Raw genomic sequence first — 12,828 nt, forward strand, 5'->3', positions numbered from 1 at the left:
ACATGACACATAAATCAAAGAGATGATGCCCTCGAGAATTGCCCTCTCGTTTGTGGTCAGTTGCTTTGTGGGCCCGAATGGGAAACACGGGGAAGATATATTAATCTCAGATTCCCAGAGCTATTAAAAAGCTGAACAGAACTGACTCACTGCACAAATGCCGACCTCGTAATGAACCCACAAACAAAATCAACATTAGGACAGCAGAACTGCGAGTTATGTGATCAGGAAAACAATGGACCATTACACTTGACTTATCAGGCACAGACTCCACTGACAAAAACAACAGTGTGGACTGAAACGGACTAAATTATTTAACATGCTAGGTGGTGCTAATCCAACAGTGCCCCCATTATTTTATTCATCAGATTTTGTAGAAGAACAACTTTAACTTTGAAGATTTATGATAATAAATAGCAGAGGTCAAAGCGAGTGTTTTCGCAGGCCTAAAGATAATCAAAGCTGGCACCAGGAACAGTGGCTGCGCTGCGGCAGGCAGCTAACGAGACAGAGGAACAGCTACAGCCTGGTGGGAGACCAATTGTATAAAATGTTTGTTTTATACTGCCCTGACCCCGCAAAGCACATGTCACTGTAAATCCAGAATAGAGCCCTTCAAGATCATATCTCATCTTAATCTTTGGAGTTTGGACAGTGAGGGGGAAACAGGGTGTGGGGAGGGGTTTAACGGGGAGGTGGGCTCACTATTGTTGGATTATGGAATGAGGCTGGTCGTGTAACGGGCGCAGAAATATAAGGATGTCTTTATCACCAGGTTGAAAAGTTATCAGCGGTCCCTTGCTAGCCATCAAGGCCTTGGGATCAACCTTATCTCCTGTGGCCAGAGCGTGTGGTTGTGGGGGTTGTGGGAGAGGGGGTTCCTGTATAGGTGACGCACAGCACAGCCCTTCCTGTCGCTGCTGCTGTTTCCTCCTCCTGCCTCTCCACTCATCAGGCTGATTGTTCACCACCACGGGCGGTGAAGGAGGGGGCGGAGGGTTAAATTAAGGCTCACTCCGTCTGAGCCAAGACCTAGACTCTGCCCAGATGAGATTCCTGATTAACCAGAGGGCTTTAACAATTAGATATAAAGTTATACATCATAATTATATGAGGTTTACAGGATATGCTTGATTGCTCCTAATTCAAAGCCCGGAAATCTTAATTTTTATGAAAAAAAGATCCTTGATGCATCAATCTTGTTAGATTGTTTTATCTATATATATATTTTTTTTTTATTGTTGCAGTTGCATCAATAACACTGAGCCAGTCCTGGTCAAGCATGGCGTTGGGGGAAGAAATTCAAACACCATCAGAAGCACAGATTTCAAGACTGAGGAGATTAAAGGAAAAAATAAGGTATGTAATTAAACCTAACATTTATTTAAATATTGGATGCACTTTACAAGGTACATGCTGCTTTCAAAATGAGGCTGACAAACAGTAGTGAGCACTTAAATAGGATGACTTGGATAATAAGTAATAACAAATAGAGGTCTGATGATCTCTGGTCTTCAGGGCCAGTTTCAACATCTCACATCCTCACAGATTTCTTCCCACTGCAGTGAAAATGATTCATTTTATCTTGCTTACGTTTCTTTTTTCTGTATCTAGGGCCAAAATTTTAAAATGTCTCTGCAACTTCTTTTTGTTGGAAATCATTTTTGCTATTCATGGTTGCACATAAAGAGGGATGATTTAGTCTTTGAATAATGAGCCAGAAAGGCATGTGTAAATCAAGGCCGGTGGTGGCCGTTATAGCAGGAGGAGGAGGAGCTTAGCCAATATAAACATACATCTTGATTACCCAAACATAACTGAGGAAAAAGATATGTTCAGTCCATGACAAAAGAAAATACCTACATTGTTTGCTAGGTCCGACTGGGTGGACAGCATACAACCTACCTTCAAAGTCACCAACTGCTCACAGCTTTTACAGAGACCCTGTAAAGACCTCAGTAATGCATAGTGTGAGGTTTGTTTGCTCAGCCTGCAGACACAGTCCCACTGCTTCTGAAAAATCACAGTTAGCCAGTTCAGGAACTGTGCATAAAAACAGTAGGCGTGTTTCCATTACCCCTAGATTTGCGCAAAACCAAATATCGAAAAAAGAAATACTGTAATGGCAATGGCACCAATTAAAAAAAAAACTCCCAAATATCGAATAAACCTTTTTGTGCCTCCAGGAGGTGGTTTTTCAGCCAATTCGAGGATCCACTTATTCACAAAAGTGTAAAGGAAACGCTTTTTGTGAATATCCACGTCATCAAACGTCATCAAAAGTCATCAAAATCTCATTTCCAGCTGTTTTTAGTCTTATTAATACGAGGTAGTTATGCTGTAATCCTACTTAATCATTTTGGATTATATAAGGGCTTCTGAATAATCATTTGAATGATCATCCACTGCCCTCATCATCTGGCAGCGGTAGCAGCAATGGCTATTATTTGTCAGACTAAAGATGTTTTAGTCCATTTTCATCAATGATTTTCTTTTTTGTTGCTTTGAAGTGAAGTCTTGCAGGGCAACGTAGTCGAAAATCAGTGATCAATGGAAACACTGACCCCCTGCAGCGCTGTCTTTATCGTTTGTCTTTATATTTAACTTTTCAGAGATTCGATTTTCTTTTGTGCAAAAGTATAATGGAAACATGAAAAGTATCTCAGGATGAAAGATTAGCATCTGGCTTCAGACTTTGAGTTTACTCACCTGAGTAGACTGAAACCAGGGGAAATTATCTTTGTCTTTCCTTCTGTCCAAAAAGCCCTCATGCAGGGAGCAAGGTATCTTTCAAAGAGAGCATTTGAAGCACCCGTAACTGACAGACATCCTTCATTTACCTTTTATTAGAGTGAAATGCACTCCTATTTCACGATCTTTTCATACGCAGAAAGTCAGTAAATGAAACGACTGCTTCTTCATTCGGGATTTTGTCAAAGAGGCATCTTTTATTCTAGCTGTGGGAAATCTTTTCAACTGTGGTTATAGTCAGAACTGAGAGTACTAAACCTTTTATGGCCATGTGCCAAAAGTTTCGAAACAGAGATTTACACATTGAACCCTGCAGAGTTACCTGTGAGAACATGGGAAATAATCATGGGCTGTTTTAGTGTCAAAACAAAAATTTCAAGAAAACTGGAAAATTTCAGCAGATGTACAGTATGTGTCGAGTATATATCAAAATATTGTTTTCTGCACCTCATCCCTGAGGAACTGGTCTGTGATATACATTAAATAACACACTGATGTGCAAACCTAAAAGAAACAGTGAAGAAATAATAAACATCACTGCAAATGCCCTGAAGAAATGAATTACTAAAACTGTTAAACCTAGACATAATTAAGAGCAGGCCTTTGCAGTCTTACCTCAGTCTGTCAATAGGCTTAAGTCAAAGAAACCCACTACATGAGGCTGGGTCAACCACAGGCTCAAATTCAATTATTTGCTCACTTTTTTTGAGCTACATTTATTTATTGACAGCTGCTTCTTTATTAAGTTTGAACTATATTTCTGATTGAATTATTTTCACTCTAAGTAAGTATCAACTTGGACATTTTTATAGACATTAGTTGTAATATGTGCCTGACATAAATAGCGAGGCACTACTTATTTACAAGTACTTGTAGCCAGTCGCTGGTGTTTTACGAGGGTTAGGACTAAGGGTCAAAGATAACAAGCAGCAGTTTAAAAGATGAGGGATTTGTTGGAAGCAAATTCCTCTCTGTCACCCCACATAAATTGTGCTGGCCCGTGAATGAGAACATAATCTGGACTGGGCCTTTGCGTGGCTCTCCACAAGGCCCAGCGGAGAGGCAGACTGGTCCGGGTCACAGTATAAGGAAAACATGGGGGACACCATGGGCACACAGGTCACAGTGCGTCTGCTCAGGTCTCATCTACAGGAGTGTAGAATTATCTCAGGTTACATTAGGCAGAGTTATAGCTGTAACATAATACCACAAGAGCTCTCCATCATGTTTTGACAGATGACATATCAGCATAGACTGGATGATGTGATCAAACGATCATTCACATGCCGCCTGACCATTTGTATCATGAGCACAATGCCGCTGAAAATGTCTCATGGATACGAAGTTATGGCCAGCTTACTCCAGACAATACGCCCACATCATTCACTGACTGGGATGTAGCGGACTAATTTCCCCTCAGATGTCACTATGAATACTAAATCCTACACTGTCTGGCTCTTGCACAAGTTTTACTTATTATTTTATCAGTCTGAGCCTCTAAAATCCTCTTCTTGCTGTACTGTAAATTGAATATGTCATGATAAGTGCTTCCATGAAATAGACTTTAAATATATGTTTCATTGGTTTGACAGAGACTAAATTACTTTAAAACCGCATGTCATGATGACGGCTGAAGTACCAACGATTAATCCGATGCAAATCTAAACTGAAATGGTGATCTTTTTGATTGATGTTTAATTGAAATTAACTGTCCTAGACTGTGAGTACCCTGGTGATTGGAGAGGCTCGTGTTTCAGGAAAATACCGCTGCATGGCCCAGAACGAAAAGGGCAAGAGCACAATAGCCATACCTTTCTACGTTGATGGTGAGTGGAGCAAACGTTGACATTTCATCATTTAAATCACAGCTGCTTGGTTGAAATTGCATGCAAAATAGTTCCAGTCTAATTACAAGGCACAGCCATACGAGGCGCTGGATTATTTCAAATGAGCTACAGTTCATGCTGCAATGAACTGCAAGAACAGGGAAGGAATGTGCAGATTGTGTTGTGCAATAAAAAGACCAGAGGGGGGCATTAATTGAAAACATCTCCCACTGTAGCTGAATAGCTTCAGGGCGGAAGTGAGGCGAAGGTGTCCTGAGCCATATGGAGAGCTGTAATGGCACACTTTTAAAAACAGCTATGAATAACTGGATTCCTGTGCTGGTGCCAGCAGGTCATTCCTCTTCTTCTCCAAGCCCACATATGCAATACAATGTTACTTTTTTATGTGCATCTGAGCATTTGCAAGTGTTCCCAAAGCAATCAACCATTGAGAGGGTTATGTAATAGCCGCAGGGCTGAAGTGTTGCTGCACATGATCATAGTCCACTTCGCAATAAAGTGAATGAAGTGTGTTAATCACGTCTCCTGTAAGGTGAAGGACTGACTTTTACAGGAGTGCGGGCTCTAGATGATCCTTTTAATAGAAGGGGATGCCAAGTACCAAGAATTATCCTCCCAGAGTTAGAGAGTCCTCATGACGAATCCAGCTCCCTTCCAGAGGTGAGGAAGATGGAGAGTGGTGGAATGCTGAAAAAAAAGACGAGCACAATTGTAATAACAGCTGTCTTCTCTTATGGAACAGAGAATGCTTTCCAGCAAACTGAATAAACAAGCACACTCTGGCTCCCTTGGGTCACATAGTCAGCCTCGCTCCAGTCGGATGAGCGCAGAAGCACCATCAGCAATGCTGTCCACCAACATGTTTCCAATTAATGGTGATGAAACAGGAAATAACAGCGAAAAAGAAAAGGACATTCCGGCACTTCTGACAAAAAGTTTATGTGTTAAACTTCTGTACAAATTAGGATCTCCAGCGCATTACGTGCATGCATGCAAAACAGATGACGTTCTGGCCACTGAATATATTTTTAGCTGAAGAGGATTTACTGCAACAGAACTCTAATTTACCACGCTGTTCTTTCAGATCACCCAGAAGAAGTTACCATCCAGCCACAGAAAGCTATAGAGGGGGACAACATCACCCTCACCTGTCGGGCAACCCGTTACTTGTATACAAGTCTGCAGTGGTTGGATTCCAGGAATCGACCAGTGACTTCGAGTGTGTCCAGCCTGCAGCTCAGCCAATACTCCATTACTCTCGGTCTTTATCTGCACAATGTGTCCCAAAACAGCACCACAGGTTACAAGTGTCAAGCATACAAGCTCCACAAGAGGGCTGAACTCAAGACAGCTGCATTAATTGTGGATGGTAAGTTGGAGAATTTGAAAAACGGATCATGTCACCAGTTTTTGTGAATGACAGAAAATCTTTCCACAAATTGTGTATGTTTTGAAATTGCTATGTCTGCATTAGACTACCATAAAAAGGGACAACGAGAAAAAACCTTGCAACATTTGATGAGTCTGTGTCTAAATAAAACCGAAATGTTTCGTTTGGTGCAGAGAGAAAGCGGCCCTGGCTGAGTCAAAATCTGACTAATCAAGATGTGAATAGTAGCAGCACCCTGGTCATGGCTTGTTACGCTTCAGGAGTTCCTCGTCCCAGCATCGTGTGGTACAAAGATGGTCTTCAAATGGAAGAAAGTCCAGGTATCCTTGAGAATAATATTGCATGTCTTATGATATACAATAAAACAAAACCATCAATGTAATTTCACTGTTGTAACCACTTTTGCGCTGGACAAAAAAATTGTTTTTTAAGTGTTGAACTGCACTGGCTTTTTAATTCTTGTGGTGTTAATTCTAAATTAACTGGATGTTTGTGCATTTTCAGGTGTCACCCTGGGGGAGAATGGGACTCTGGTCATCGAAAGGGTGAAGAAAGAAGACGAGGGTCTCTATGAGTGTGTGGCCCAAAATGATGAGGGTTCTGCGAAAACAAGTGCTGTTGTCACAGTCCTAGGTGAGTCAGAAACTGTGGTACATGGACTACTCATCAAAGGTGGGACAAGTGATTTAGTCAATTTCTTTTTTTGTGAGCATCTCTCTGTGAGCTGTTCATCTCATGAGTACACTGTAAATAAATCTGGTTTTTATTCCCACCCTTGGCTCCATAAAGCAGAAACAAACAGTAGAGCCAGTCTGCCCCCCAAACCAGAACACATTTCATCTCCTGACCCCCAAAGGGGGGAGGGTTTGTGCTTGTGCTGTTGGTCTTGCTGTGGAACTATGATTTTTATGATGGGGAAGTTGGAAGCTCTCTGGCTTGTTCGTGTTCAAATATCAACAGGGTTAATGCTATCCAAAAATCACTTATCCTGCCTTTACTGTAACATTAAGAATCTGTTAACTCTCCAAGTTGTTCAAGTTTGTTTGTTTGTTTGTTTTGTTTTGTTTTCCCTGGTGTCTATAGAGGCTTTCCTGGCATGTCATTTTCAAGTAATCACCACAAATATCTTTGGTCTTACTTGGGAAGAAAAAACACATTACTGTCAGAAGAATTGCAGCTTCCATGAATGCCAAGTGAATTTCTTCCTGGGTTTTTATAGCATGGCTTCGGATGAGGGCACTAATCAAGAGGACATAACCTCTGTCAAGTGTTAAGAGGTCCACCAATGAGTCTTAAAAGATTGACGACTGCAGCCAGCGAGGAACTGGAAACACACAGAGTACATAGCTGGAGTAGAAGGCTGCTCTTAAAATATTCCTGTTTATCTTTATATCTAAGATTAAAGAAGAGATACTATTTAAGCAGTTGTGTCCACATGTAGACACTTAAACAACTTTCTTATCAGTTTTTAGTTATTTTTGACATTTCCCTCGTCACTATAAAGCAACAAGTTATGTGCATGCTCTGCTGTTCCTGTTTAGTCACAGGCTGGTTGAAATTAGTTAAAGAAAACCTTTGTCCTGGTTTAGGGGGTTTTAGCTTTCAAAGTGTCACCATGGATGGTTACAAAGAGGATTCTTGTAAGAAAAGGCTTGTGAAAAAGAGTGGTATGCATGTCCCACATAAAGCAGAAATAAATAAAAAAGTGTGTTTCCGATTCCTTTTCACTTTGACTATAAAAAATAGGAAATAAATAAATGAACTGGAGTGAGGAAAAACAATGTTACATAAGAGTCAGCATCATCACTTGAGAAGTACACGATTTATTTGTACATTTTTAACATACTAATTTCTATTGGTCATATTCCTCAAGAAGTCTATCAGTAAAACAGGACAGCTAATGGGGGGAAAAAGTTATAATGATATTTTCTGCCAAAGTTGAGCAGTTCATGACAGCACTCCTCTTTCCAGGAGATGAAGGAAAGCCAAACGTTGAGGTCATCATTCTAGTGTGTACTGGAGCAGCTGCCACGTTCCTATGGCTGATGCTTATCCTCTTCATTCGTAAATTAAGGAAGGTAAGGCCATGCATTACTGCTTTTCTAAGAAATAAGGTTGAATTAACATTTAAAAAGATGACTGTATTTGTGAAATTCTGCACTTCCCTTTTTTCGATGCCAGCTAATTCAGATCCTGCAGGCAGCTGACTCATGCTTGTTATGAAATACATGGAACGGAGCATAAATTTAGCTGCAATTTATGGACATTTATGAGTTTTGTTTTATGTGTGCTGTCATTTCTCGAAGAAGAACATACTGAGAAAGCATTTCTGAGTTTTTTGCTAACTCATGTGGAAAACATAAATGGGTTATTATGGTCAAGAAAATCCAGACAGTCATAAAGATAATTTTTTTTTACCAAATACCTCAGCAACCAGCACACTACAAGATGGGTCCATCTATAATCATTGATCCAGATGAATATCCCCTTGAGGAGCAGAATGATTTTCTTCAATATGACAGCAGCAAATGGGAGTTTCCTCGTGATCGCCTGCGACTGGGTGAGCATCATGTGGTCCTATTATTGTTTGGAAAAGCTTGATTTGAAAAAAAAGAAAAGAAATTCATAGGTACCATTGTGGTGGCATCACATTGTATCTAGCCCAGCTTCTTACCAGATAGTAGCTGGAATAGATAGTGGCTCTTGGAGGTAGAGTAAATATCAATGATAAGGAGTCCCAGCACAGAGCCTTGAGGCACACTTGTGAAGATCCACAGAGAAAATGTTTATCTTTGTCATGAAACCTTAAAGAAACACCCTGTGAGCTATGCGTCTAAGTAAGAATATGCCATGCCTAAGTTACTGAATGTCAAACATCTATGCCTGAAGAGGAGTCAAGAAAGGTGAGAACTTTCGGGCCTCTGTCACAAACAGTAGAGCCATCTCAATGGCTTAAAGCCAGGCTGATTTGGAAGAAGCAGTTTCTTTGCTGAGAGGAACTCTGACAATCTTTTGGAAACCATTCATTCAGTAAAATAACTTGAAACTGAAGTAGTAAAACTTGACCAGATTCTGGGCCTTATGAACAGAATTATTATCCGAGCCTTGTGAACGTACCCAAGGCCAGCAAAGCTTTTATTACATATGTTAATCCTGGTGTAGCAAAAGCAGAAATGACCAGAAGATGGTTGAATACAAGGAAGCAAGACTGTTTTGGGTGTGGTGGCGGTTCGAGTAAGAATGAGATCAAGCTCCCTGTCAGCTTTCTGAGAAAGCATGGCATTTGTCAAGCTGTTTTGGGAAACTCACTGAAGTGTTACAGAAGTTCTTTGAATAAATGTAACCTCTTTTAAGACAAAGGAAATATTTGTGAGGGGGAACGAGAGACAAAATTGATAGTTTGACCTGCCTTTCCAGGAAATGTGTGGCTGTTCATCATGGTCCTGTGAGAAATTATCAATCAGACTAATTGTCTCAGAAAATCATGCTTATTTGAAATTGTTGCCTATTAAATGCCATTCTTTCATGTTGCAGTAGTTCACAGGCTTCTTCTTGTGGAGGTTACTGAATGCAACTTAAGTTCTTAGTGTTTTGGCACCTCAGAGCCTCAGAGGAAAAGAAACGCTTCTATCATTGTGGAAGGATTTAAGCAACATGTTTTGGCAGGTTTACCCGTATTGAAAAACCCATCTAAAGGAAAATTTTGCTGTAAAATGTTACAAGCTATTGGGCAGTGTCACCCCTTTCTGCAGCTGCAGTGTTACTTATCGTTGAGAAGGGCTGTCAACCTGGTGTAAGTCAACCATAAATCCTCCTGAAAAATGCCTTGTGATCGGAGTCCCAGCAGGATTTTAGCCGCTTTAGAGGGAACCCACACAGATTTATTTTTTATTTTTTTACTTCATTGAAAGGAAGTATTTAGACTCATCAAAAATCTTCTTACTTTGTCAGGTAAAACCCTCGGCCATGGAGCTTTTGGGAAAGTGGTTGAGGCCTCAGCATTTGGAATCGACAAGCTCTCAACCTGCAAGACGGTTGCAGTTAAAATGCTGAAAGGTAGGATGTCAAACAATCACGTTATTACTAAACAATAATACAAGGATATCATGATGAGTCAACATGGCCTTGCAGGTTCATTTACAGTCTTACAGCGAATTAGAAATAGGGTTGGAATGAAAAGAGAATGAGAACATGATTAATTAATGATTAATTAATTTTGAAGATTTGTTCCATACAATTTCTTCATTAATCAATCTACTACTCATTCCATTTTCTTTAGGCTTGCAACAAATATAATACATTTCTGTATATTCTTTGCTTTCCTATTGTAAGTAGATATTTTAGAATAAATGAGAGTATAGTATAATTTGTATATATCTAAAGCTATTCACTAAAATGCTTTATTTCTGCAGGAGGCGCAACATCTAATGAGCGTAAAGCTCTGATGTCAGAATTAAAAATCCTGATCCACATTGGCCATCACCTGAATGTGGTCAACCTGCTTGGAGCCTGCACGAAGCCTGGAGGTACGTCTTTAAAAGGGAAATAAATAGAAGATACATGACTAAGCAAAACAAAAGGACAGTTGATCACTTTACGGTTGATTGCTAAAGAGTCTTACATTTGTGTACTTATCTCTCTGGACCTCATTGTTGCACTTTCAACCTGCAGTGATAATAAACACAAAACTTATGTCAACTTAACAGGACCACTGATGATGATAGTGGAGTTCTGCAAATATGGCAACTTGTCCAACTATTTGAGAAGCAAGAGAGATGACTTTCTTGTCTATAAGGTAATCATCATTTAAGCCGTAGAATTGTTTTATCAGTATTTAGGCATTCATTTCAGCAGCGGAAGTGTCACATGTTCTCTGCATGTCAGCAGGAGTATCTAACCCCTTTTTCCCCCCACCATCATGTATATGTCATTTGTTAGAGCCAGGATGGTAAGGTGGTGTCAGCCGGGTCGGGGTGTGAGCTGAGCGAGCTGATGAAGCGCCGCTTGGAGAGCGTAGCCAGCACCGGAAGTTCAGCCAGTTCTGGCTTCATCGAAGATAAGAGCTACTGCGACTCAGAGGAAGAGGAAGAAGGTAAAGGCCAAGCACGTCTTGCTTCCCCTCGACCCACACACTCCTACCCCCTCCTTTTTGTGCCCCCCCCCCCCCCCCCCCCCCCCTGCCTTGCCCAGGAACGCATGGTCCCTTCAGATTGTTTTTAAGCCTGATGGGACGTTTCCTCCTCCTGTTCAGCAGTACAATCCCTGCAGGAGCCACTGTCACCCCACTGGGCCTGGGGAGGCGTCTCTTTGTTTCCCATCCTGACCCTGAGTGGGGGCTCTGCTCTCGGGTTTATGCTCAGCACATCAGCCGCTTTGTTTTTTTTTTCTTTATGTGTTATTTCTGGTTTGATTAGCTGTTTATTCAGGTGGGGCGGTGGAAGGACTCCTTGTGAGTTCCTCAGGACACGGCGCCCGCTACCACACGTCTCACCTGACATCTGACAAATAAAAGCTCATCTATAACGGATGTTTTAGAGACAGAGTGTGTAGGAGGACACAAGGCAAGGCAGCCTGTGAAGATGACTTGCTGTCATCCGGGACTTGACATTTGCCTTTTCCCATGAGAATCACCTGTGTTTCATCTTGTCTGGTTTATTTGACAGGTGTAAAGAGCTGTAGGACTTGCTATCTTGATCTTATGTAAAAATCTGTCTCACTGGGAAAGCTTTGTTTGCTTTTGTTTCACAGATTCTGAAGATTTGTATAAGAAAGTCCTGACACTGGAAGATTTAATTTGCTACAGTTTCCAAGTTGCCAAAGGCATGGAGTTCTTGGCGTCACGCAAGGTATCCTCTTCTTCAAAGAGTCCATTCCACACACATAAGTCTCTCATTTAAATGTTTACTAACGCAGTAAAGGCTCATCATGCTCGTAACAGCTGCAGGACAGCCAGGATTGTAACTCTTCTGATTTGACCCACTTCATTTCCATTTGTTATATGATCTCACCTCTGTGGTTTGTAAAATATGTCACCTTTGAACTCATTCATTTTCATGTCATTCATAGTTTTTATGGTGACCGGATGAGACTCATTACAAAGAATAATACCATTGCTGTCAATAACCTATAATGGACTATTTGTTTTAGCCTGGATATGGAAAAATCTTGTTTTAATCTCACTGATGACTTGGCCATGTGTTTTTCCTGCATAGGCTATTATAGATGTTATAATAAATATCTTTTATTATATGAATCTTTGCTTTCTTTTTTCATCAGTGCATTCATCGGGATCTGGCTGCACGGAATATCCTACTGTCCCAGAACAACGTGGTGAAAATTTGTGATTTCGGACTTGCCAGAGACATCTATAAAGACCCAGATTATGTGCGCAAAGGAGATGTAAGTTTGCAGACGCATCAAATTATTTAATGTTTGTCAGACTATTTATGCATCTTTCTGTTAAAGCAGTATATCACCGGGGAAAATGACCTGAGGTATTTCCATTTATTGTGCTAACTAAGCAGGAGAAAAGGAAGATTAAATAACTTCAACAATCACCTGAAAACTATAGGTTTAAATCAAGCTTTGCTTTTCCGTAATTAGTATCGGTATTGATATGCTGCGAGATGCCCACAGGTTTAATGAACAGGAACTGATCGTATGCCCATACTTGCAGGCCCGACTTCCTCTCAAGTGGATGGCACCTGAGGCCATATTTGACAAAGTCTACACAACTCAGAGTGACGTTTGGTCTTTTGGTGTTCTCATGTGGGAGATTTTCTCTTTGGGTAAGTGTCATGGATCTGTATTGATCAGTGGATTTATGAAGTATGGCGGCAA

General features: G+C 40.8%; 1 protein-coding gene across 2 annotated transcripts in view; it reads left to right on the forward strand.

Annotated features, from left to right (window-relative positions):
- kdrl (kinase insert domain receptor like) overlaps nt 1-12,828 on the forward strand; it is a 41,974-nt gene that overhangs the window by 16,314 nt on the left and 12,832 nt on the right. For both annotated transcript variants that reach the window (XM_061725524.1, XM_061725525.1), the window contains exons 11-24: nt 1,248-1,359; nt 4,469-4,577; nt 5,683-5,967; nt 6,162-6,308; nt 6,493-6,621; nt 7,960-8,066; nt 8,419-8,548; nt 9,940-10,044; nt 10,401-10,514; nt 10,695-10,783; nt 10,927-11,080; nt 11,737-11,834; nt 12,265-12,387; nt 12,665-12,776. In XM_061725524.1, coding sequence (XP_061581508.1) covers nt 1,248-1,359; nt 4,469-4,577; nt 5,683-5,967; nt 6,162-6,308; nt 6,493-6,621; nt 7,960-8,066; nt 8,419-8,548; nt 9,940-10,044; nt 10,401-10,514; nt 10,695-10,783; nt 10,927-11,080; nt 11,737-11,834; nt 12,265-12,387; nt 12,665-12,776 — 1,814 coding nt within the window. The remainder of the gene's footprint in view (nt 1-1,247; nt 1,360-4,468; nt 4,578-5,682; nt 5,968-6,161; nt 6,309-6,492; nt 6,622-7,959; nt 8,067-8,418; nt 8,549-9,939; nt 10,045-10,400; nt 10,515-10,694; nt 10,784-10,926; nt 11,081-11,736; nt 11,835-12,264; nt 12,388-12,664; nt 12,777-12,828) is intronic.

This window comes from Cololabis saira, chromosome 7 (genome assembly GCF_033807715.1).
Source record: "Cololabis saira isolate AMF1-May2022 chromosome 7, fColSai1.1, whole genome shotgun sequence".
NCBI classification, from domain to species: Eukaryota; Metazoa; Chordata; class Actinopteri; order Beloniformes; family Belonidae; genus Cololabis; species Cololabis saira.